We start from the raw sequence: 26,492 nt of genomic DNA on the forward strand, positions 1-26,492 counted from the left end.
AAATCATCACCCCATCACTCTAACTTCACCTCATGTCTCTCTAGGCAAGGTGGGAGCAGTCAAGTTCCTGGGAAATGTACCCCCAAGTGCGGTGAAAGCCTGTCTTCTGAGGAAATGGGGATACACTACTCTCCCCACTGCTAGAGCTGGTGTCTGCTGGTATTGTGAGGGACGTTTGCCTGAGGCTTTTCTGGGCAAATGGAATAGAACTTATACTTTGGTTCAGTTGGCATTTCAAAAATCAAGTCTCCCTTCCACAAAGAATAGACAAAAAACAGGACCTCAGCCTGTGAATCATTGGACCTCTAGGTTAACACGGATTCCACTGTACTCTGAGGAGGGGGTCCTGATCAACCTAAGGTTAGGAATCACATAGCTGCTGAATTTGAGTCAGCACTCTGTTGATAGGTACTATTAATAAAAACATATACCATAACCAACAGGGGTTTGTCAGTTATACTATGGAGGCAGCAAGAAGAATTGCAAAACAATTAAATCCCACTAGCAAGACAGCATGGGAAAATCAAATGGGTCCTGATATAACTCTGGCAGGCTTAGGTGGGGAGGTATAGGTCCTGGTGTTGTACTGTCACCCCCCAAAATATAGCTCCAGAGGAGAATGTCAACTAAAACTTCAGAGGTAAATGACTCCCTCACTAGCTGGCTAGAAAATGGAAGGGAGTGTGAACTTCAATTCTAATATCCTTCCTTGTTGTAATGAGGACAAGGTCTTTAACTGGGTGTTGTGGGACTAATTCATAGACTTATAGAGGCTTCCCTATCAAAGCTTCTGTATCATATTAATTGTCCAATACAGCTGAGAATCAAATAATGTTAAAAGAGTTTGAAGAAAATAGAAACTGGGCCGCAAGTTTTGCCTAATGGTAGAGTGCTTACCTAGCATACACCCCAGGTCAGATTCTTCGGTACCACATACATAGAAGTGGTGCTATGGCTCAAGTGTGGTAGAGCTCTGGCCTTAAGAAAACCCAAAGACAATGCTCAGGCCCTGAGTTCAAGCACCAGGACTGCCAAAAAAAAAAAAAAAAAAAAAAGAAAGAAAGAAAGAAAAAAGAAACTAAAAATGAGGGAATTGTGAAGAAAGTCTTCTATCAAAGTGGATTGCTTGAAAAGTTTCTGCAGACATGGTGTTGTGGCTCAAGTGGTAGAGTGCTAGCCTTGAGCACAAAGAGGCTCAGAGACAGAGCTCCCAGGTCCTGAGGTCAAGCCCCACAACCAACAAGAACAAAACAAACCACACCCACCACAACAAAAAAAACACTTAAGGCAACAGGTTGAGAAAGTGGCTTAGTGGTAGAGAGCCTAGTATACATGAAGCCCTGGGTTCAATTCCTCAGTGCCACATAAACAGAAAAAGCCCGAAGTGACACTGTGGCTTAAGTGGAAAAGTGCTAGCCTTGAGCAAAAGAAGCTCAGGGACAGTGCCAAGGTCCTGAGTTCAAGCCCCAAGAATGGCGAAAGCAAAAAAGCCAGAAAGCAAGAAAGAAATGAAGGAAGGAAGGAGGAAGGAAGGAAGGAAGGAAGGAAGGAAGAAAGAAAGGAAGGGAGAAAGGAAGGAAGAAAGGAAGGGAGAAAGAAAGAAAGAAAAAAAGAGAAAAGAAAGAGGAAGGAAGGAAGGCCTGGTAGCTTGGTTCTTGTTGATTATTCTGATAAGACAACATTATCAGCAAGAAAGGGAAAGAGGAACTGCTTTGGGATAAGGATTTTTGAAATGTAAGATTTTATCTTAAGACCTATGTCAGATCGTTCAAGAAAATAGCAGAGGGTCCATCTTCTTAGGCTGCTTGTGTACTGTTAATCTTATCTCAAAGTCTTTTTGTCAGTCTGAGGGCTTGAACTTAAGGTCTGGACTGTCTCAATGGTCATTTAATGCAAATATATCTTACCTTCTTCACAGTAGCCAATTTTGAATCAATTGTGAACCTGAGCTGGGCCAATACGAGCAGAGGGGGCAGAGCCTGCTACATTAGGAATAGAAGGAGAGCAGCCTGTGTGCTTGCTTGCCTGAGCTTTGGCTAATAGTGCACCTTTCTGCAGAAGTAAACTTTGCCTGGGGGAGAAGTGGGGAGAGCAAAAGGGAAAGGGAAGGGTCTACATGGCAGCCCTTTCTGGATGGGCCACCGTGGCCATTCCTCATGTCACACCCTGTAAGCACGTGATGGAGCTTCCGAGAGGGTTGGTTCACACAGTGGCTAGGAGCGCCTACAAGCCAAACTTGGCTCTGTGATCTGCCCTTTTGCCAGCTTCCTCACCTGTCAAACTAGAATGACATTTCATGTGAGGCTGCCTTGAGAAGTTAAACAAAAGAGTACAGGCACCTAGCAAACTCGGAAATTCTAGTGGTTTTTGTTCTCTCCCTTTAGAAAACGGAACTGCTGAGAGGTTAAGGACTTTGTTGAGTATCCAAGAACTACAAATTCAAGAAGCCACAGGGACACTTGATTCTAGTCCATAGTTTTTGCTCTGTGTAACATGATCACCTGGTTCTGAGAAAGGTTGTGCTTCTCTATCCTCTTCCATTCTTCTCAGGTGAGTCTCTGGATGGCTCTTGGTTTGTCATTTTTTCTGCCTCTGTACCTTCTTTTCTTTTTGCTTTTTAAAAACTTCCCTAAAGTTTTTTCCCCCTACCTCCCCAACGATTCCATTTACCTTTGCAGAGAAGACTGAGAGGCAAGTTTCCACTAAACATTCTGAAAACTACTTTTCAGCACCTTAAAGACTGGCTCAGGAAGCATACTTGGGACACTTATATACTAATGAGCTCAGATACAAAAAGGAGAAAAAGGCACAAGCAACTAAAGAAAGGAGACAATTTTCAATGACTTCCTGGGCTCATGTATTTTCTGGGATGCTGAGATCACAGGACTCTATAAAAACAGTACATATGAAAAACAAAGTCAAACCAGGCCCTGTGTTGTTTCTCAGACCTGCATCCACAGCTGAAATCAAGACAAGTACAAGCTCTGGGTATCAGCAGTGGTATCACAGGGCTGAAAGCAATAGCTCTAGGAGAAGGAGGAAAGGGCATAAGAAAGTCATAGAGGTATGAATCTGATAAAAGTGATGTCTGTGGAAATGTCATGATGAACTCTCTTACAGTGTTCCATTTAATATACACCAATGTTATTTTTTTTAAAAAGCTAAACAAAAGAAAGTAGTGGTTGTACACGTTAATCTGTTTGTTGCTATTTGTTGTTTTAGTGGATGCTGAGGAAAGTGGAGAATTCTCAAAGTGAGATTGGAGACTTGAGTTAAGAGGAAAATGGGTTTGAACTCAAGGCCTGAGCACTGTCCTTGGGCTTTCTCAAAGCTAAAACTCTACCACTTGAACCACAGCACTACTTCTAGCTTTTTCTAGTAAGTGATACTGAGGAATCAAACCAGGGAAATCGAGCATGCTAGGCACTCTACCACTAGACCAAACTCCCAGCCCTCTGTGTAACTCTTATCTCCAATTGACTATCAAAAAAGAAAAGGAAACAACAAAAACCACACCAAGAGCCAGGGTTGTGGCTCATGCCTTATAGTCCTAGCTACTAGGGAGGCTGAGATCTGAGGATTGAGGTTCAGAGCAGCCTGGCACAAAGTCCATGAGACTCTTATCTCCAATTAACCACCAGAAAAAACTTGGAAGCAGTGCTGTGGCTTAAGTGGTGGAGTGCTAGCATTGAGCTGAATGAAGAACTCAGGGACAGTGCCCAGACCCAGGGTTCAAACCCCATGACGGGCCAAAAACAAAACAAAAACCCTTCAAGAGAAAAAAAAAGTTAAAGAGAGAAGGAGAAAGAGAGAGAGAGAGAGACAGAGAGAGAGAGAGAGAGAGAGAGAGAGAGAGAGAGAGAGAGAGAGAGAGATCATAAATCATTCACCGTTTTAGAGTGTACCTAAAAAAAGCTTACGAGTAATTTTTTAAATGTCAAGTTACACATGAGTATGCCTTCCAAGGGTTAAAAGAAAGAAGTGTGAAAAAAAACTTCACACCTTTTAAGTTTACATCAGTTAGTGTTTCATAAAGAAACTGATGACAGAAACAGTGGTAAGGGGTGAAAACCGCATGGTGTAGAGTAAGAGCGAACAGCTCGACAACAAGCCACAGAAAGATCATACAGAGGAAAGGGAGATGGAGACTTGAAAGGGAGCCATGGAGTGTGGTGAGACCTAGGTAAGGGCAAGGTGCCGGCTGCCATGTGTTGAGTGTGGCTCACAGCCTCTGATGATATTTGCTCTGAGAAAATGCGCCCCTGGGCCTGCCTACAGCCAATAACCGGGTTGTAAACCTCACAAGTTGCTATATGCTTTATGATTGAGGTTGACGTCATAGGATCTCAGATTTACCACCTTGTCTCAAAGGAGTTATACATCCAACAGATAAATGCTTAAAAGAGGTCATCACTAAATATGAGTAAGAATGACAAGAAGTCACAAGTCTAAGTCCCACAACCTACCAAAAAAAAAGGACTAATAACCATTGAGTCACACCTCCACTTCCAGGTTTTTGCTCATTAATTGGAGGCTGGCTTTGAACCAAGATTCTTTAGATCTCAGCCTCTTGAATAGCTAGGATTATAGATGTGAGCCATCAGCTCCCAGTGTATCTGTACAAATTTACTTCCCTTTTTTTCTCCCCTCCCCCTTTTTTTTTCCAGTTGTGGGGCTTGAACTCTGGGCCTGGGCGTTGTCCCTGAGCTCTTCAGTTCAAGGCTACCACCGTACCATTGAGCCACAGTTCCACTTTCAGTTTTCCAGTGGTTAATTGGAGATAAGAGTCTCACCCACTTTAGTGCCTGGGATGGCTTTGGACCGTGATCTTCAGGTCTCAGCCTCTTAGGTAGCTAAGATTACAGGCATGAGCCACTGTGCCCAACTCTATTTCCTTTCTCTTTACTTGTACTTTATAAACTTGAATATTTTAAGTTAATGCACCATGTTCATTATATTAGTGAGATTTAATTGAAGTAGGCATACTCTTTCTTATTTCTTAGGAATAGCTCCTGTTTCATGTAACAAATTATCTTTCCTACACTGTTATCTCCTTGAGTAACTATGCCATGAGTGCCTCTTCTCTCAAATTTGGCAATGTGTGAGTACAGAATTGCCATTTATAGCATCAGTAACAGGACCCATACCCTAAGCTCCAATTTATGTCAGATCTCACAATGATCTGGGGTTTCCATGGGAACTTTATGTATTTTAGTCACTTTTACATGTCCAACATCAATTGTCAAAATTAAGGTATTAATTTAAAGACATGTTGCAAATCCCAGATTCAACAATGCTGCAGCTGCTTGTGCAATGCTGGGAGAGGCCCTGGTTAGTTATTGCTTCCGGCTCAACACGGAGGGCCTCCTCTAGACACAGCAGCGTCCTGGAAAGTAGCTTGAGAAAGAAATTTGCTCTCAAAATGCTGCTTGGACATTCCAGTGGCAGGAAGGCAGCCACTCATGTCAGCCAGTCAAACAATCGTTTCCACATTAGTGAAGGCCCAGTATGAAGTTTTCAGAAATTCAGCATGTTTGTAAGAGCTGGTTTAGTTTATTCCTTTACTGGCACAAGCTGTAGAGGACCTCCGAAAGGGTCCACACCTAACTGTTCTGAAATGGAATAGTCCTGTTGACCAACGCAGCTCCAACCTATTGATCAAGGGCCACTGGGTCCTTTGGGATGTAGATACCCTTTGTGATGAGAAGTGGCATAATGTAGTCCCTGTTGGTGAAGCAGCTCCTCTGCCAGTTCTGTCAGCTTCTCACCCACTGACTGACCCCGAAGAGCTAGGATTACAAATGTGAGAGCTACAGACTCCTGGTCAAATAGCTACTTATTGTTCCTTCAAGGATTCGTTAATATTAACATGAAGTTCTGTGTTTGTGTTTCAATGAAATGTCCACTTTACACCAATAAAATCACAGTATTTAGCAAAAAGTCCATCTGACCAAAAGTTACATCACATCTGCTATACTTTTCCTAGCTGTGTATGGTGTGCTCATACAAGCACCAAAGACTTAAAGAATCTCAGTATTATAACATTTGAAGGAGGGAAGATTGCTGGATATTACTTTTGTTTTAAAATATTGTCTTCAGCTGTAACTCAGTGGTAAAGCACTTGCCTAGCAAGTAGATTGTCCTGGATTCAATCTCCAGTACAAAAAAAGAAAAGACCAAAAAAAAAAAAAATATATAACAATTAGGGGGCCAGGAGCATAGCCTAGTGGTAGAGTGCTCACCTAGCATGCACAAAGCCCTGGGTTCAATTCCTTGGTATCACATACACAGAAAAAGCTGGAAGTGGCACTGTGGCTCAAGTGGCAGAGCTCTAGCCTTGAGCAAAATGTGTCCAAAGACAGTGCCCAGGCCTTGAGTTCAAGCCCCAGGACTGGCAAAAACAAAACAAAACAAACAAGCAAACAAAAAACCAGTTAAAATATTGTCTTCAGTGCTTACTTTCAAGTTTTAATGTGGTTATAGAGTCATTTTAAGTATCACAGAAAAAAAAGGTAAAATGGCTGGACATGGTGGCTCACATCTGTAATCCTAGCTACTCAGAAGGCTGAGATCTGAGGATCACGGTTCAAAAGACTCTTATGTCCAGCTAATCACCAGAAAACCAGAAATGGCGCTGTTGCTCAAGAGGTAGGGCTGTAGTCTTGAGCTGAAGAGCTCAGGACAGTACCCAGGCCCAGAGTTCAAGCCCCACGATCGACCAAAAAAAAAAAAAAAAACAGTAAAATGAATCAAGGTTTTCAAAGAAAGGAATGAGATTCGTTATTAGTTATAGCTTTGTAGAATCAGAGTTATGTAGCCCATAAGGGAAATGGTGAAAGGGTTTAATGAAACATTCCCAGTGATAAGCTTGTACCATTGTGACTAGGGACATTTTATCTAATGTTAAAGATTTCTAGCTAACTGATGAATGGACATAAAAATGTGGTACATATATACAATGGAATTGTACATAGCCATCAGACAAGATAAAATAATGGCATTTCCTGGGAAGTGCCTGAAACTAGAGCAAATCATGAGTGAGATAGGCCAAGACCAAAGGAAAAAACAGCACATGGTCTCCTTGATATGTGGGTGTTAGATCCAAATAGTAGAAGAGCAATGATTCAATACTCTGGTACTCAAGGTCATTGACATGATCTTGGAGATATAAATATAACTATATAGACATAAAAATCTATGATGGGATATATATTCCATAGACATATGTATCTATGACATACAAACTCTCAGCTTAATTTTTAATTTTGTTCTTAAATTTATGTGTCAGTGGTTTCATATAGAGATTCCATTCTTGAATACTTGGTTGTTAAACTTGACATTTGAAATATGATAAAAAAATCAGTGTTAATAAAATCTTTCAATGAAATAATAAAAAAATTCTATCTATCTATATATGTCCTGGCACAATTTCAGTGCTTAAGATAATGCCAAAATCTATTTGTCAAGATTAATTAAGGCAATCATACTTTTAAATTCAGTACCAGTATTTCAGAGTTTCTAGTCTGAGGAAATCATTGTATTTTCACTTCTCCCTCCCCTCCTCCAACACTTACCTGCCTCTGGTGTTTGGATTCTCAGTGATTCACTCCACCCACTCCAGCTTCCTTTATAAAGATGTAGCTTGGAGGATATTTGAAATTCATATTCTGTAAATGGCTTCAGATCCAGCAAATCATGTTTACCTCGGGCATTTGTGACATTAACCTTCAACCAGACAAGATTTTTTTTTTATTGAACATATATTTGTATGTTTTTATGGGTTACATTATGACTCAATACAAGTATACAGTGTGTTATAATCAATCAGGCTAACAAGCATTTCATGTCTTCAAATACTAATCTTTCATTTGTTTGTTTTGGTTGGTTGTAAGGCTTGAACTCGGGGCCTGGATACTATCCTTGAGCTTTTGTGCTCAGGGCTGGTACTCTACCATTTGAGTCACAGGTCTACTTCCAGTTTTCTGGTAGTTAACTGGAGATAGGAGTTTCATAGACTTTCCCACCTGGGCTGGCTCAGTTCTCAGCTTCTGAGTAGTTAGGATTATAGCATGAGTGACCAGCACCTGGCTCAAATACTAACCTTTATTCTGTGTTGGTATTTTATACTCTTCTGGTTACTGGAAATGCATCATAAACTATGTCAATTTGTAGTTCCTCTGTTGGGCTGAAGAAGAATCTGAAGTGATCTGTCTAGTCCATTATGCTTTGATACATCTTACTGAATGTTTTTTCCTTCTAAGTCTAGCTGATCCCCAGTGATAAATACCACATGGTATTTGTGAGAACTAATTAGTTTTTCTCATAGAAGAACAGAATGGAGTAGCTGAACAAAGGTTTTGTTTTTTTTTTAAAGCACCTGTTATACTAAATGAACATAAAGACATAACATAAAAGGAAGAAACCAAGCCAGGAGCTGGTGGCCCACCCTTGTAATCCTAGCTACTCAAGAGGCCAAGATCTGAGGATTGTAGTTTGAAGCCTGTCCATGTAAGAAACTCTGTGAGACTTTTATCTTCAAATAAGCATCAGAAAACTGCAAGTGGCATTGTAGTTCAAAATGGTAGAGTACTAGCCTTGAGTAAAAGAGCTCAGGGACAGTACTCAGGCTCAGAGCTCAAGCCCTAGGACTACCACCACCAACAAAAACAAAACAAAACAATACAGAAGAAAGCAGAACCCTTTTGACTCCACTGTTCAATGAGAAGTACCAGAGACTGGTTACTGAGTACACCAAATGTAAACTTAGAATAATAACTTCTTGTTAAAGAGCCAAAACAGAAACAAAATCTCTTGAGACAGACCCCATCTGTTCAGGTTCCCAGGGGGGTCATGAAATCTTTTGAGAACTGAGCAAAAGTTGAAAGCTATCCATTTTCAAAAGCCTTGGAGAGGTTTCTACACTAGAGATTATTATTTGTTTGGTTACAGCTAGCATGTGATGAATGTTTTAGCACAGACATACAAGTGACTTCAAAAGAACACTTTAATTAGTTAACCCATCTCAAGTATCAGCTCCATGTGGAACTGATTCTTTGTGATTTTCATGTTTTACAGAAATCCTGGAAGGAATTGGAACCCAATTCATTTTATTGCAAAAAAAATGCTATTCCTTTTTTATAGCAAATTATAGATCTCTTTATTTGGAATATGTAGCTCTCCGTAAGGTTCTGTGAACATTCTCCCTCTAATATTTCTTTCTAATGTTTAAAAATGTTAAAATATAATAATATGGCAAGGGAAAGAAAAGCAAGGAAAATAATTCTTTCTTTAAAATAACTGTAGAATATTAATATTGGTTTTCAAAAACTTGTGAGTTAAATTCAGAATGACAATACATATCCTTAAGAATTAAGAAAATGGAGGGAGGGGGGTGAGCTGGGAGGAGTGGGTGAGAATGTGAAAAGATGACATAGATCAAGATACACTGAACTTTTCTTGAATGGCAACTATTTTGTACAACTACTTAAAGAAAATAAAAATATTTTTAAAAATTCAGAATCAGTCCTTAAATTTATGTGCCAGTGATTGCATGTAGAGATTCCCTTCTTGAATACTTGTTTGTTAAACATAACATTTGAAATATGTTATAAAATTATTGTTAATAAAATCTTTTAATTAAAAAAGGAATAATAGCAAAACCAACAAACAAAAAACCCTTAGACATGTATCCATCCATTCACTAATTTGGAACAATAGGCCAAGTTGAGGTACAAAAAGTCAATAAACGTTTTCTGAAAAGAAACATATAAATAATGTAGATTTTGCAGAACACAGGTGGCCTACAGACTGTAGTTGGTTAACTCCTATCTAGACCCATGTACACAAACCCAGCTTTCTTTATCCCAGCTTGAAACATGTATCTTTTAGTTAAGAACTCATTATTCTCTCTCTCTCTCTCTCATCCAGCTTTATATATATTTTACTTTCCATTATGTATAAATAAATTTCTTCCTCAAAAAAGAAAATTCAGAATCAGTGATCATGATTTATTATATTTATTATTATTACTTTTCTGTTCAGTCCTAGAGCTTGAACTCAGGGCCTTGGAACTGTCCCTGAGCAATTTTTGCTCAAGTCTATTGCTCTACCACTTGAGCTACAGTTCTGCTTCTGGCTTTCTAGTGTTTAATTATAGATAAAAATCTCACAGACTTTCTTACCCAGGCTGATTTCAGACTGAGAGCCTTAGATCTCAGCCTCCTGAGTAGCTAGGATTATAGCCATGAGAAACCAGTGCCTGGCCAATATTTCTTTTTTTAATAGATAATTTTATTGTTATTATTAAGGAGTTATACTGAGGAGTCACAATTCTTCTTGGACAAGGTCATTCCTTCCTTCAGTTTCCCTCTCCACAAGTCACATAGTTCATTTTTTACAAGCTTCATAGTTAATTTTAGTGTATAATGGATATCATGACTTCACCCTGTCCTCCATTTCTGTGCCCTACTTTTGTCCCCTAGAGAAATAAAAAACCTGAAAACAAAAGCATACAACAATGAAAATCCACATTTCCATTTTCTGGAATGTGTTTGGATAAATAGTACGTTAGATGTTCTGAGAGTTCTGTCTTTGGGTTCCTCCCAAGAGTACCCTCCTTCATTCTGTTTGCTTACAGTCCTGTTGTCTACTTGTATTTTTAGATCTAGTTGTATTTAGATGCACAAATAAGAGAAAATATGTGGCATTTGTCTTTTAGAGCTTGGCTTACCTCACTTAACATGATTTATTTTAGGTCTATCTATTTCTCTGCAAATGAGATATATTGTTCTTCCTAATGAGTAAAATTCTATTCTGTATATGTACCTCATTAAAAAATATCTACTTGGATTATTTAATAATAACATAATAAAAGAATAATCTGAAAAAATCTACTCGGGGCCTGGAGTTTGGCCTAGTGGTAGAGTTCATGCCTAGCATGCACGAGGACCCAGGTTCGATTCCTCAGTACCACATTCATAGAAAAGCCAGAAATGATTCTGTGGCTCAAGTGGTAGAGTTCTAGCCTTGAGAAAACCCACGGAGAGTGCTCAGGCTCTGAGTCCAAGCCCAGGACTGGCAAAAAAAAATCTACTCATCTACTGTAGGGCATCTAGGCTGTTTCTACAACTTGGTTATTATAAATAGTACAGCAATGAGCATATGAGCAATGAGCAATGTGCAAGTATCTTTACCATACAGACTAAGTTTTCTTAATAAATAGAAGTATGCATGTCTATCTGATATATCTCCAAGGTATACTTTCAGGCTGTGTATCCTCCTCCTTCTGCTTCTCTTCCTGCTCCTCTCTTTTCTGCTCTCCCTCCTCCCTTCCTCTTTCTCTCTTTCTCTTCCTTCTTTCCCTCCCTTCTTTCCTTCATTCTCTCCTTCCTTCCTTCCTTCCTTCCTTCCTTCCTTCCTTCCTTCCTTCCTTCTGACAGTGCTTACTTACTATACATCACAGGTTGATACTGAACTTGTACTCAGGCTAAATATTCTAAACCCCATATTTTTCTCATATAACAAGCCAGAGGTCTGTGCAACAATACTGAGAGTCCCTTAATTATGTCCCCTCTTTTTAAAGAACATTACCATAGTCCAGAACTTGCTGCTATAGGGCCGATATCTGAGTCGATTCAGCAGCACCCAGTCCTCATCTTTCCATTGAAGGGTGCATCTGCTCGAGGAAGCACTGGGAAAGTTGGTTCTGATGTCCCATGGAGGGAGAGGCCTCACTAGTGACCAAGACAAACAACAGAAAAAGCATAAGCTAGACTTTATAGTCAGTAAACACCTCATATACTGATATGAGCTATAAAAAGGGTTTTTTTAAACCTACATATCCCTTAATTCAATTTTACGTTTATGAAATAGCGGATGTGTTGACTTTGCTTATGTCAGTAATTTAATGAGAAACAACGTGCTAGTCCCAAGAGTACCCAGGGCTGAAAGGCGGAGGTGGCCAGTGGTGATTACCTCAAGAGGAAAAGAAATGTTGGTGGGTTCATAGCAATGGGAATAGAAGAATAGAATAGGGGGCTGAGTTAGTGAAGGTGGCTGAGAGATGAGTGCTTGTGAAAAGATACAAGGCAGGATGGGGAGAAGACCTCTGAGCAGATGTATAGGTAGCAGTATGTATGAAGAGAGGTATGCCGGGAAGGGAGAATCTTCAGCTCTCCACTTTTGGAGTAACTGGGATTATAGGCAGGAGCATCTAGCTCTAGCTCTGGTTAGTTCTGAGACAGGATTTGTTTTTTTCCTTGTTTGGTCTGGACTACAGAGCTCCCATTTACACTTCCTGAAGTATGTGGAATGATAAGTGCATACTACCATGTTCAACTGGTGTTTGCTGAGACAGTGTCTTGTCATCAACCTTTTGCCTGGGCCTGGAACTATAATCCCCCAACCTCAGTCTTCCTCTTAGATGGGATGATAGATGCACAACACATACTCCGCTCTGGTGAGATGGACTTCGATGGACTTTTTTTGACTTGGCCTTGAACAGTGATTCTCTTCATTTCTATCTCCTAAACAACTAGAATTACAGGCAGGAGCGACTGTCCCCAGCCTATACTTAGCTCCTTGAGTGCCTCTTTCAGTGAATGGTATCTTATAGGTGACTGATGCTTTCATGAGACTTGAAGCCAGGCATCTTATTTCTCCAATAGAGCTCCTTTTGTAAAGTCATCTCTTCATAGTTCTAGAGTTGTGAGCCTTTTACTTACATCACAGTAACTTTTATCTGTGCCAGTGCCTATGGGCTATTTGCTGTCAACCTTTATCCCTCATAACTGCATAAGGATGAAATGAATGATTTTAGCTGGGTGTTGGTGGCTCATAATCCTAGCGACTCAGGAGGCTGAGACCTAAGAATCATGGATCAAAGCCAGACCAGGCATAAAAGTCCATGAGACTTTTATCTCCAATTAACCACCAAAAAGCTAGAAGCGGAGCTATGGTTCAAGTAGTACAGCTTTAAGCAGAAAAGCCAAACAACAACACAAAACTCCTAGTTTAAGCCCCCAAAGCAATGTTTACACACACACACACACACACACACACACACACACACACACACACGATGTTAAATATCATATGTCAATGAACGACACTGACAAAAGGTCAAGTGTACCTATGTCTGAGAATGTAAATGTAGACAAACGTGAAGACGAGTTTCCAAGACTGTTGGTGACTGTGACCTTGGCTGTGAACGTGGGTTCAGGTAACTCAGGGGTTAGGTTGACTCCAAGGTCCAGCCACTCACAGTAATTCTCCCTGCATTGCTTCTGCCACGTTAAATTTTTTGGTCCATTTAACCTATTAACAAAACACAACTGTATTTAGCAAAATACTTTAAGAGCTACGTTCTCTTTTTAGTGGAAAAGAACAAAACAAACATTTAAAACTTCAGAATTTTTCCCCTTCCTTCCTTCCTTCCTTCCTTCCTTCCTTCCTTCCTTCCTTCCTTCCTTCTTTTCTTCCTCCCCCCTCCCTCCCTCCCTCCCTCCCTTCCCTTCCTTTCCTTTTCCTTCCCTCCTTCCTTCCTTCTTTCTTTCTTTCCTCCTTTCCTTCCTTTGTTCCAAAATTGGGATTCCATCTCAGTATCTGATGCTCATTGGCTGGTGCTCTATCAAGCCATATCTACAACCCCTAAAACTTCACAGTTTTTGAAGCTTAGTCTTAATATTAATATGAATATTCCATGGGAATATTCGCATCATATTCTCATAAATAAAACTATATTTCATCCATCACTTTTATTTAGTATAACAGATTTATTCAAGTTTTGATGCTCATATAAATGAGTAAATGTGCCTACAGTGAATTCTCAAAATCAAGGCTGCCATTTGGCTCCCGAGGGCAGTTCCAACCTGTATCAAAGGCTCTGTGACCACTGCGTCATCTGGTGCAGAGAAATGTCAGCTCCTGGGTCCTCAGGGAGCCAAAACAGTGTTCATACAAGCACTCTTCCCAGGTCCTGAATGCTCAGCCACAGTCCCATCAGCTTGATCTGTGATGGGATCCTGAAATCTGCTCCAAGGAAGAGGGTCTCCCCAGACCCTCTTCCTGTGGACTCTACCATAAGCCAACTATGTCTTAAAGAGAAATCTCTGACTACAAGAAAGAGTTATGACTCCAAGACTGCAACTAGAGTAGGGACGAGCATCCTCCATTTGAGCCTTGGTGACCTACCGGAGACTGGGAGCTCAGGACCAAGAGGTCAGGTTTCCCAGTTTGGATAAGTGAGGGAGAATGCATTGATGAACCCTGGGGCAATTTTCTCCTCAGGAATCTTATTGTCTAGAGTATCCAGTTCTGCTTTCCCCTGGTAGAGATGAACTGGTGGGTCATGCCATCTCCCACTCACTGTAACGTGTACTCGGTGTACAGATGTGTGTCTCGTCCTCGGCTCCATGTGCAGGCCACAGTCCCATGTTCTCCCTTCTGCTCACAAGATAAGTTCTGAGGCTGCTCTGGAACAACTTTCAAAAGAAATAGAAAGATTTTGCATTTTGAAATACCATGTGGGAGAGAGTGCTGTCTGAATTATTATTCACCAACCGATTCATAGTAACTCCTCACAGATCCTCCTCAACCGAGACAAAGACAGCTTCCATCAGGCTCAAATTTCCCCTACAGGCATGCATTTCTTATAAGTAGAGTAACAACAGAGGCAAACATCAATCAATTGATCACTTACTATCTACAAAGCCCTGGCTAGGGATCTTATGTGCAGCTCTTCTTAATGAGATAGCTTAGTACTCTGTGATACTAGTATCAGAATTTTTTCAAAGATAAAATCAAAGACTCAGAGAAATGCACTAATGCTGTCGATGAATACAAAATTAAGTGGTAGAATCTGGGCTCGGCCCAGAATGTGGCTGAGAAGTCCAAACCTTTGTTCCGTATTCTACTATGTAAAGGGACAGGTGAGTATCCAGTACCAGTTCCAGATTCCTGAAGCTAATAAAAAAGTTTAGCATAGGGCCGGGAGTTTGGCCTAGTGGTTAAAGTGCTTGCCTAGCATGCATGGAGACCCGGGTTCGATTCCTCGGTACCACATACATAGAAAAAAGCCGGAAGTGGTGCTGAGGCTCAAGTGGTAGAGCTCTAGCCTTGAGAAAGTCCAAGGGTGGTCAGGCCCTGAGCTCAAGCCCAGGACTGGCAAAAAAAAAAAAAAAAAAAAAAAAAAGTTTAGCATAAAAAGTTAGCATCCCAGCACTAAGAAGGCTGAAGGAGGAAGATCATGAGTTTGAGACCTACCTGGGCTGCATAGTGAGATCTGTTTAAAAGGAAACAAATCAACCCAAACAAAGACTCCAAAACACCTGGCTCCAGGTGGTGCTTTTCTGTAATCCTAGCTACTCAGGAGGCTGAGATCTGAGGACTGTGGTCCAAAGCCAACCCAGGCAGTAATGTCTATGTGACTCTTATCTCCATTTAACCACTAGAAAACTGGAAATGGAACTGTGGCTCAAAGTGGAAGGGTACTAGCCTTGAACAAAAGAGCTCAGGAATAGCTCCCAGTCCCAACTTTAAACCTCAAGATCCATAAAAATAAAAATGAAAAAAAAATAAAGTCTCTGTGTCCATTCACATGATAGACACTGCCAAGAAACTTCTACCCACTTATCCTCATAGAGGCTCTACCACCTATACCTAATTTCTACAGTATATCACTTGGCCTACTTCATAAGCATTTATAAATTCATTCTATGTGGCCCGGAGTTTGGCCTAGTGGTAGAGTGCTTGCCTAGCATGCATAAAGACCCTGGTTCCCTTTCTCGGTACCACATATGTAGAAAAAGCCGGCAATGGTGCTTTGGTTCAAGTGGTAGAGCTCTAGCCTTGAGAAAGCCCCCAAGGACAGTGCCCAGGCCCTGCGTTCAAGCTCCAGGACTGGCAAAACAATTTATTCTTTATGCACATAGACATTAATAGACCAGGCACAGTGCTCACTGAAGAAATACAAAGGTGTATAAGAAGTATATACCTGGTCCCTTCTATTGCAAGGCTAAAATATTTTTATTTTGCTTTGACTATTGTTTGGACTTAGATGAGAATTGCTGCTGTTCTCAATGGCCTGGAGTCCTTCTTCTTTCTCCTTCTCTCTCTGGTGGGAGAGGAGGGGAACAGTGCTGTGATGCAGCACTGTGAGGTAGGCACCTGCTCTACCTCAGAACCACACTTCCAGTGCTTTTGCTTTTAGTTTGTCTTTCAGACAAGGTCTCATACTTTTGCGCAGGCTGGATCCAGACCACAATTCTCCTACTTCTGCTTCCTGAGTATAGTGCAGTGTGCATGACCTTCCACTGAGGTCCGTATCATTTATCCTTCTGGATCCTCACTGCATTAATATTCCACGAATGCTGGTCTTTCCATTTGAGAAAATGCCCCTATATTATTTATGCATTGGTTCTTTCCTTTATTTTCTTCTAAATATCTCTGTGTTTCAGAAGTTAGATGTATTTTTGTTGTCCTGTATTTTCCATCAATTTCTGACCATCTGTCTTTTTTTAAGGGTATACATTTATATTTTTCTATTTTCTTTTTACATCATCTTTTTTTTTTGGTGTGTGACAGTCCTAGGACTGGAACTCGGGGCCTGAGTCCTGAGGGTTTTTTTGCCTAAGGCTAGTGGAGCTACAGCTCTGGCTTTTTGGTGGTTAACTGGAGTTAAAAGACTCATAGACATTCCTGCCTTAGTTGGCTTCAAGTCTTGGTTTGATCTCAGCCTCCTGATGGGCTAGGGTTACAGGTATGCATCGGCATGTACTCTTTCTGAGGCTCTACCTAAAAGGCCAACCAACCAGGTATACTGTTGGGGCCTAGCCTCCATCTCTGAAGCCTGATTCTGGCTCAGCTGCAATTAAAGGGCATTGTCCAGGCATTTGGTCTTTTGCATACCTCTCTTAAGGCTGTGTACGTGACTCGATTGAACCCCCCGCAGTTTCGCGGGTCTCGCAGCAGCTCAAGTCTCGCGCGCTTTCCTGCACCTGTCCTGCCCACTACCTGAAAGCCCACCCAGACCCTTAGTGGTAGCACAGGGGCCCTCTTCCTATTGGCTAGCTTCCCGGTGCCCACCTTCTCCTACCCTAACAGTATGTAACTAATTGTCTGACGCAATAAAGAAGGAGAGCATCGGAGAGATCAGCAGAGAGATCTGATGCGCTTTCATGGTTAACACTGCTTCTGACTCAGCGTGGTTTTTTCTTCCCCGGTGATTGGGGGAGGGCTGGGTCTTCGACACTTACCATCTCGCTCGGCTCCCGGGGGACTACAGGCTGGCCCTGTGTGTCCCTCCCCGTTCCTGTGTTGCTGCCCCCGAGAGGAGCAACATCTGGTGCCCCGTGTGAGGAAACTGCCGCCCCGTGTGAGGGCTCCACGTGCTCGAGAAACTCACCGCCGACGAGCTAATCGGACTGCGGGTAAGTGTACTCCCATCAAATATGGGAAAGAACCTTTCTAAGAATGACCCTTCCCTTGACTCTCTTAAGCTCTTCCTTAAAAGTCGAGGGTTAGAGATTTTAGTTGCACAGACATGTAAAGTTTGGGATACTTTAGTTAAAATTGCCCTGTGGCTGCCAACTAGCAACTTGGTAGACTGGAATACTTGGGACAAAATTGAGCATCTAATCAGAAAAGCCCAGATTAATCAAGGGGAGATTCCTCCACGAGGCGTTTCTAGTTTTTCTCCTCAACTTTCCAAGGAGAGGCCTGAGTCTCCTGGGGACACAGTTAACAAAGAGGGGCCAGATGCCTCCCTTACTCCCTGCGGAGATGCTAATCTCTCATTGTCTACTGAAAGGCCAAGTTCCCCTCAGGGAGATGAGAAGGAGCCACCCTTTACCCCTCCCCCATCAAACCCAGGCCATGAGCCCTCAGTAGTCTCACAGGAGGGTCCGGGCCTAGTGTGCCCTGTTAGCTTCCCAACCCCCACAGCGCCAGGGTTCCATCCACCCTCAGTAGTCTCACAGGAGGGTCTGGGCCTGCCAGGGCTCCATTCACCAGACAGGCTTCTGCACGGTGCTTCTGAGGTCCACAAGATATTGCAGCCTTTGAATGGAAGTGTGTCAGAAAGGCCGGAGAGCGTGACCCCAACAGACAGTGTCACTAGTGAGGCACCATTTGAACCTGGCCCTGAGTACTGCCAGCTTTTCCCTGTTAATATTGACCCGGGTGGTAACCGCCCTGCAACCGGGTATCCCTGGGAGCCTGGCGACCTTAAGGAACTCAAAAAAGCTGTCTTAGAAGTTGGCCCTAATGCTTCTTGGACGGAAACCATCCTCCAAGGCCTTGCTCATCAACCATGTACTGCAGCCGATTGGATGGCTCTAGCCAAAGCAGTTCTTCCAGGCCCACTGTTCATTAACTGGTGTGCCCTGTATATAGAAGAATGCCACCAACAGGCGGAGAGGAACCAACACGTGCAACCTGTAATCCCCATTACTTTGGGGATGCTTACAGGGACCTCCGATCAGTACTCAACGGGGGTCCAGCAGGCAACCATACCCCCTCCCTATCAGGATCAGATTAGAGCTTTGGGCCTAGCGGCCTGGAGAAAACTGGAGGAGGGTCCCTCTGAGTCTCCTATAGCAGGAACTAACCAAAGACCAAGAGAGGACCTGTCTACTTTTGTTGATAGAGTTGAGAAAAGCATAAAAAGGAAGTCTTTGAGCCCTTGGAACTCCCCAGTATTTATGATTAAAAAGCCTAATGGCAAGTGGAGACTACTCCAAGATTTGAGAAAAATAAATGAGAGGATGGAACTTTTTGGGACCCCCCAAAGGGGGATGCCCTGGATACCTGCCATTCCTAATGACCAATATCTCATAGTCATAGACATCAAAGACTGTTTTTTCTCTATTCCTCTCCACCCAGAAGATACTGAGAAGTTTGCCTTCTCCCTTCCTTCATTAAATTATAAAGGCCCTGATTTGCGTTTTGAATGGACAGTTCTACCTCAAGGTATGGCCAATAGTCCTCCTATATGTCAGGACTATATGTCTAGAGTCTTATCCCCTCTTAACGAGGAGACAGACTCACTTTTCTATGTATATATGGATGATATCATTATAGGAAGCCCAGACACTCAGCATTTAGATTGTCTTTTTAATAAATGTCTCCAACTGTTAAAAGATAATGGCTTCCAAATTGCCCCAGAAAAAATCCAAAAGATACCCCCCTTTAAAATCCTGGGATCTGTCCTAACACTGGATGTTGTGTCTCCTTTAAAACCCCAATTGGCTATCCAAGATACTTATACCCTGCCCCAACTTCAAAAACTTCTTGGTGAAATTAATTGGATGAGACCATGGATCCCTATAACCACTGCAACCCTCACACCTCTTTTTGATCTCTTAAAGGCTCTTGATCTGACCTCCATAGTAACATTGTCAGCTGATCATAAAGAGGTTCTAAATAAAATTCAATTAGCTATCAATGAAGCAGCCTTAAAGAGGTATGATCCTGCTATGCCCCTAACACTCTATGTCCTATCAGGACAGACCCTCTTTACTGCCCTTTTAGGCCAGGAAGGGGAACCTCTTCACTGGATTCACCTGTCAGTCGGAGGAACACCTAGAGTTTACTCCATGACTGACCAGATGGCAGATTGCATTGTCAAAGGACGAGACTTATCCACTCGTCTTTTTGGGAGTGAACCCCACTCTCTTATCGTCCCTTTTAGGATTAATGATTTCTCTTGGCTACAAAGAAATAATGCTAGACTTGCAATAGCCATGGAAGGCTTTCCAGGTAAAGTGGATTGTCATTATGGTCCCCATAAATGGATGCGCTCCTTTAGCCAGCTGGAGTGGCGACCTCCAAAACTTTTTCTAGGTGAAGCTGATCCCTCCTTCCCCACCGTATTCACGGATGGAGGAAAGAAGGGGGCTTCTGTTGTTATTTTCTCCCCAGGTAAAGGCAATTCTCCTGCAGTGACCCTGTTTCATGAAATACAGGATTCAGCGCAATTTAAGGAACTTTATGCGGTGGTCTTAGCTCTATATGAGGTTACTGGTCCTCTTAACCTATTCTCAGATAGCCTGTATGTGGTCAATTTGTTACCTAACCTCGTAGAAGCTCATATTAAACTTGATAGCAACCCCATCACTCCTTTGATGATTCAAGCTAGAAATTTGCTCAAACAAAGGATTGCTCCTATGTTTATTCAACATCTGAGGGGACATCAAAGCCTTCCAAGTATTTTGACCAAAGGCAATGCCCTCGCTGACCAGTTAGCCTCTAATTCTGAATGTTACACTTTACAGGAGGCTATCTCTTTCCATCGGCTCACGCATGCCAACTGGAGGGGACTACACCACCGATTTCCCCAAGTTGCTATTAAAGACCTAAAAAAGATTATTAGGACCTGCAAGTCATGCCACCCTTTCTTACAGGTTCCACCACTCCAAATGGGTGTTGTTAACCCTCGAGGCCTTAGGCCTAAAAATCTGTGGCAAACGGATGTTACACATTTTCCCTTTTTTGGAAAACTTAAATACATTTTTTTAACAATAGACACCTTTTCCCATGCCTGTTGGGCTACAGCCCATTCTGGGGAGAGAGCTAAACATGCTATCAGTCATTTTCTTCAATGTTTTGCTACTCTCGGATTGCCAGACCAAATAAAAACCGATAACGGTCCATGTTTTGTAAGCAAGTCTCTTGATGACTTCTTTAAAAAATGGCAAATTACCCATACTACTGGCATCCCTCATAATCCCAGAGGACAAGCAATAGTAGAAAGATATAACCATGTCCTTAAATCTCAATTAATAAAACAAAAAAGGGGGAATACACTCCCCCCCCATGATCAGCTAAAGATGGCTTTGTTTACTCTCAATATTTTAAATTTTGCCAAAGGGGAACATCTCTCACCCTTCCAGAAACATTGGACAACTTCTATTCCCTATCGAACTGTCTATGTCCGGTGGAAGGACCCCCTTAATGGGGAGTGGAGGGGCCCTGACCCCCTCATTACAGCTGGAAGAGGATTTGGTTGTGTTTTCCCCACTGATGAAACAAAGCCAATTTGGGTCCCTACAAGGGATCTTAAATATTGTCCCCAAATATGGAGGGACCCCAATAATACTGATGAACACCCAGAAGGCTCTCTGCCTCCTGAGGATATCTCTCTCTCTCTCTTCTTTTTCAGAATAAATGATGGACCTTACAGTGCTGATCCTGTTTCTTCTTGGAGTCAAGATACCCATCATCAACATCCTCTGGACCGGACTGCATAGATGGCTACCCTATGTCCTTCCTTGGCCCTATACTCCTCTTCTTCTTACTCTTAACTTTTGGGCCCTGTGTTATCAATAAGGTTACAATTCATTCAAAGCAGGATAGAATCCATTCAGTTGATGAACGAATCCACTCAATTGATGATCGTACAGGTGCATTACCAGAGGCTTGCTACCAATGCCAATAACTCCTATGACCAAGGAGAGCCCAATAACGAGGAAGGATCCCTTGACTCCCCTTAGATGTCTCCCCGAGAGCCAATGACGGGTAAGATCTCTGGAGCGGGGACAACCTAAGACAGGCCCGGGGGTGATCTGTACTGTGGGACAGAAGGCCGCAGAGCGCTCAATGACGGGTAAGATCCCCTGAAGGGGACGACCTAAGACAGGGGTTTTGCGCGCTTGTCCCCCCCTGTTCTAATAAACAAAAAAGGGGGAATTGTTGGGGCCTAGCCTCCATCTCTGAAGCCTGATTCTGGCTCAGCTGCAATTAAAGGGCATTGTCCAGGCATTTGGTCTTTTGCATACCTCTCTTAAGGCTGTGTACGTGACTCGATTGAACCCCCCGCAGTTTCGCGGGTCTCGCAGCAGCTCAAGTCTCGCGCGCTTTCCTGCACCTGTCCTGCCCACTACCTGAAAGCCCACCCAGACCCTTAGTGGTAGCACAGGGGCCCTCTTCCTATTGGCTAGCTTCCCGGTGCCCACCTTCTCCTACCCTAACAGTATGTAACTAATTGTCTGACGCAATAAAGAAGGAGAGCATCGGAGAGATCAGCAGAGAGATCTGATGCGCTTTCATGGTTAACACTGCTTCTGACTCAGCGTGGTTTTTTCTTCCCCGGTGATTGGGGGAGGGCTGGGTCTTCGACACTTACCATCTCGCTCGGCTCCCGGGGGACTACAGGCTGGCCCTGTGTGTCCCTCCCCGTTCCTGTGTTGCTGCCCCCGAGAGGAGCAACAGTATACTTCCTGTGGAAACTACAGTAACATCAGCACTTTATACCATGTGCCCCCACGATGATATGTCAGTCAGTAACAGATCACACATATAGCAGTGGTCTCATGGGATCATAGGGCCTAATGATGGCATAGCCATTTAGTTAGGGAAAATACTCAGTGATGTTTGCATGACAATGGAATCTACTAGTGTCACATTCCTAGAACCATCCCCAATGTTCCATGACACATTAGTCATATTTGATTCCCCTTTGCAAGTCCCTTCCCCTTTGAAGTGTTAGCATGTTCAAGCAGTTTCCCAGAGAAGCCAAGAAAAGACCATAAGCATGGTCACTGCTTTAACCTCTGCTACCACTGATAACCAGGGGGTGGGGGAGCATGGATGAAGACTGACCACGTGTGAAGTGAGGGAGGGGAGCGGTGTTCAGCCGTGAGCCCTCAGCCTGGGCTGCATAAAGCTGAAAGAGATATTCTTTTTTCCTTTGAGGAGGGTGCAGCTTTAAACCAAGTTCCAAAAGTAAATAGGGACCATGGTATGACTGAAGGCATCTATTTCCTTCCTAGCACTGAAATTCAAGGGCGGCAGTTCAATAAGCGCGAGAAGGGGAAAGAGAGGGAGCAGAAAGAGGAGAAAAAGAGGAGGGGGAGAGAGAAAAGAAAATGAAGAGAGATGGAAGAGTGACGAGAGAGGAGAGAGCAATGAGAAAGAGGGATGAGAGGAAGGGAGGAGTGAGAGAGGAGAGAGAACAGGGAGAAGTGAAAAAGAGGAAAAGAGAAGGGAGAGAGAAGGAGAGAGAGGAGAGAGAAGTGATCAGAGAGAGAGAGGGGGAAAAGCTAAGGAGAAGAAAAAAAAGGAAAAGAGAAGAGAGAGGAAGAGATGAGTGAGAGAGGAGAGAGAAGATGGAGAAGCCAGAGAGAGGGGAAAAAGGAGAAGGGAGGAGGGGGGAGGGAGAGAAAGAAGTGGGTGGGATAAATAAGACCCTAAATAAGACCCTGGCCATTCCACACTGAGGCTTTCATGCTGCGATCAAAATAAAATACTTCGTGTGATGAGAGAAGGGAGAATTCTGGCTTGGATTTGGTTTCTGCTTAACGCACAGCAAGCACCATCATTTCTTTAGGAATTTGGAAAATTCATTCACCTCCAACTGAGACCACTACTCCACACACGCGACTCTCGGCCCTGTGGGCAGAGGCCAGCTTGCAGACAAACAAGGTCGTCCCCAGGGGAAGATGGGTGACCTGCACACTGACGGAATCCCCGCGGTGAGAAGCAATTTCTCTGTTGGACCTGTAGAGGATTAACTTGTGAGCACTGGAATTGTTCTTCAGAGAGCAGGAAATATTGACAGCTGATCCAAGTGAAATCACACGGGAAGGCAAAGCCGTGACGTCGCCTTTTGGGCACACATCTGCAGGTGGAAGGAAGATGTCATGTCAGCGCAGAGGGCTTCTGTGCTCCTCCAAAGCAGAACACAATGAAGCCACTTCATAACCCCCATTGCTATGGAAGAAGTGGTGAGCTACCATGAGAAGAAAGGCAGCCATCGTCAAGCTGAATTGTGCTTGACTTAAGAATGCATATCCTCCTCCAAACAGTCATACTCCAGTTAGAACTATCAATGAGAAAATGGTGACCAAATAGAGTTGGAAGAACATTCAGGAACACAGTTCCAGGAAAATATCAGCCTCTCTTATAGCCAAATCAGGCTTTCTAGAATAAATCACACTGCTTGGCACTACCATGTATCATTTATAATGCTTACTTCAATCCTCATAGCAAGAACAAAACACAGGAGACAGGTTTGAAAGACTACTGCAAACTTCAGGAACATTTTCAAGGAATAATTCCTTTTCTTACTTCAAATATAAGCACTATTAAATAGATGTCACTTACATTGTTTTATCAGTATAAAATATGTATAATTTCTCACATTATTTTGTGACAAAGAAAATATTGAAAGGCTCTGTTGTGTGTACAGTTGGTGTCAAGGGTGGAAGCTGGTGGAAACCTGGGAGCCTGGCATGGCTGTCATCCCAACATTTCAAGGCTGAGGCAGGGGAATTGAGAGTTCCAGGACAGCCTTGGCCATGTAATGAGAACCTGGTTCAGAAAAATAGAAAGAGAGAGAGAGAGAGAGGGAGAGAGAGAGAGAGAGTCTGAGAGACAGAGTGAGAGAGAAAGAGGTATAAAAGGAAGATAAGGGGGAAAAAAGGAGGGGGTAAAAAGGAGGGGGAGGAAGGAAATTAGGTCTTACAATTCATATTTTGATATTTCTTTCAGGTGATACAAATGACAGGAATACTCCTATTTCAGAAGAGTACAATATAATCTATCTATCTATCTATCTATCTATCTATCTATCTATCCTGTATTCTAGATGCCATGTTAAATCCCTGTTTAAATCAGAAGTCTTTTGCTTATTTCTAGAAGCCTTTCAATGACAAGCTTCAATAAAAAGAACCTAGGAGGGGCTGGAAGTGTGGCCTAATGGTACAGTGTTTTCCTTGCATGCACAAAGCCCTGGGTTCAATTCCTTGGTACCACATGCACAGAAAAATCCAGAAGAGGTGCTAGCCTTAAGAAAGCCCAGGCCCTGGGTTCAAGTCCCAGGACTGGCAAAAAAAAAAAAAGATTCACTCTCAGTTTTCAAATGTACTATGAAGTCTCCATTGACAATCTTTTTTCAGGATGAGTCAGTAACTTGAGGAGTGCCTGGATCAACTACTAACAAGATGATTTTTTTTGAGTTATTTGAGTCAAGTAAAGAACATAGTGAAAATTATTTTGCAATAAAAATGAAGTCTCATTCTAATCTTACATGTTTGATCTTCTTTGATTTGAATAGGCTTGAAAACCAAAAACAAACTTTCAATCTTAAAAAAAAAAATCCAGGGGGGAGGGAAATGGGGACCAAGACATGAGAAAGGGTATCAATGTTTGTGAAATAATGCACCTTCTTTCTGGTGGATACAATGTAACCCTTCTATTAATTACAATAAAAATATATGAAAAAAGCCAACTTTTTTTTGCTTGGCTGGTATTCTACCACTTGAGCCACACTTCCACCCTAGCCTTTTGTTGTTAATGTATATGGAGTCTTGTAGGCTGTCTGCACAGGCTCGCTTTAAGCCTCAGTCCTCTGGATGGCATTCTTCTCTGGAGTAGCTTAATGATACAATGGACTTTCACGTACAGCATCCATTCATGATGCCTGAGTTTCCCAGCCACTTTCTTAAGAGCAATAGATATAACTGGAGTCTTAAATTAATCCTTAACCTAAATGAAATAAATGCATATTAGTTATAGAACTAGAGTCCTACATTTAAGTGACAAAAGACTGGCTATAAAAGACCACTTGGGACCGTGAATACATCTATAACTGAGAGTTTAAGGAACAAATCCTTATGTCGGCCAGCTTATGGAAGTTTCTTACCTATGTTTGCTTGAATCAACAGCCACATGGTTATAAAAACAAGTGCCAGTGTGCATCCTCTAACAGCAAGTGCCATCAACAGTCAACTCTGGAATACAACTCTTGTTTTTTCCTTGGAAAAGAAAACAAATTCGTTCATGTGAAATACATCTAGGAAATACCAGAACCCAAATGATCTACAAGAACTTAAAGCAGCACTCTCTGTTCCTCCATGTTAAGATTTTGTTATTTTTGTTTTTTAATAAGAGAAATAAGCTGAAAAATCTCAGCCACTTCACAACCCCCATTTTAATAAAGCTTCTTAGAGTCAACAGAAGTGCAGGGGCATTTATGCATAATGCCAGGCAGTAGGTTTGAGAGGTCAAGGGCAGCCTGGAATAGAGAGCACAAACTACAGACAAATAAAAGAAATAAATTGAGAAGGCCTGGAGAGGAGATGGTGTGCCATATACATGTTGCCATCCGAGACTGAAAAGTCCCAAACCAAGAGGCTACGTGTTTTCTGTTTTTTCTTCTTCTTGTTTTCTGGTTTTAATACTCTCCAGCTGGGTCCTTGTGCAGTAGACAGAGCAAGGCAGCTCAGGCACTAATCAATTTATATGGGAATTGCCCTATGATCTAATCAGCTCCCAAAGACTTTATCTTCTAATTCCATAGAAACTCCTCATTCCTGCTCCCTAGAGGGCTTTGTAGCCGCTCCCTTTAACCCCTCCTTTATCCTGGTCACCATTCTGGAAGTAGTCTAAGCATCTTGTGTGCTCTGCTGGCTGCCTTCTGTTGATGCAACACTATGAAGACCTCAGCACACTCAGGACCGGCTTTTGCTTTATTTCGACTTTCTCTATAGGAATCT

General features: G+C 42.4%; 1 protein-coding gene across 1 annotated transcript in view; it reads right to left on the reverse strand.

Annotated features, from left to right (window-relative positions):
- The window catches only part of Il12rb2 (interleukin 12 receptor subunit beta 2), a 59,881-nt gene extending 34,144 nt beyond the window's left edge, over nt 1-25,737 (reverse strand). The window contains exons 1-6 of the mRNA XM_090334641.1: nt 25,640-25,737; nt 23,345-23,614; nt 14,366-14,480; nt 13,130-13,314; nt 11,590-11,732; nt 7,575-7,725 (exon numbers count right to left, since the gene is read on the reverse strand). Of these exons, the coding sequence (XP_090190767.1) occupies nt 7,575-7,725; nt 11,590-11,732; nt 13,130-13,314; nt 14,366-14,480; nt 23,345-23,614; nt 25,640-25,715 (940 nt within the window). The 5' untranslated portion in view covers nt 25,716-25,737. The remainder of the gene's footprint in view (nt 1-7,574; nt 7,726-11,589; nt 11,733-13,129; nt 13,315-14,365; nt 14,481-23,344; nt 23,615-25,639) is intronic.
- Nucleotides 25,738-26,492: the final 755 nt, after the last annotated feature.

The sequence above is a fragment of the Megascapheus bottae genome, chromosome 6 (genome assembly GCF_031878675.1).
Source record: "Megascapheus bottae isolate mThoBot1 chromosome 6, mThoBot2.hap1, whole genome shotgun sequence".
Classification (NCBI taxonomy): Eukaryota; Metazoa; Chordata; class Mammalia; order Rodentia; family Geomyidae; genus Megascapheus; species Megascapheus bottae.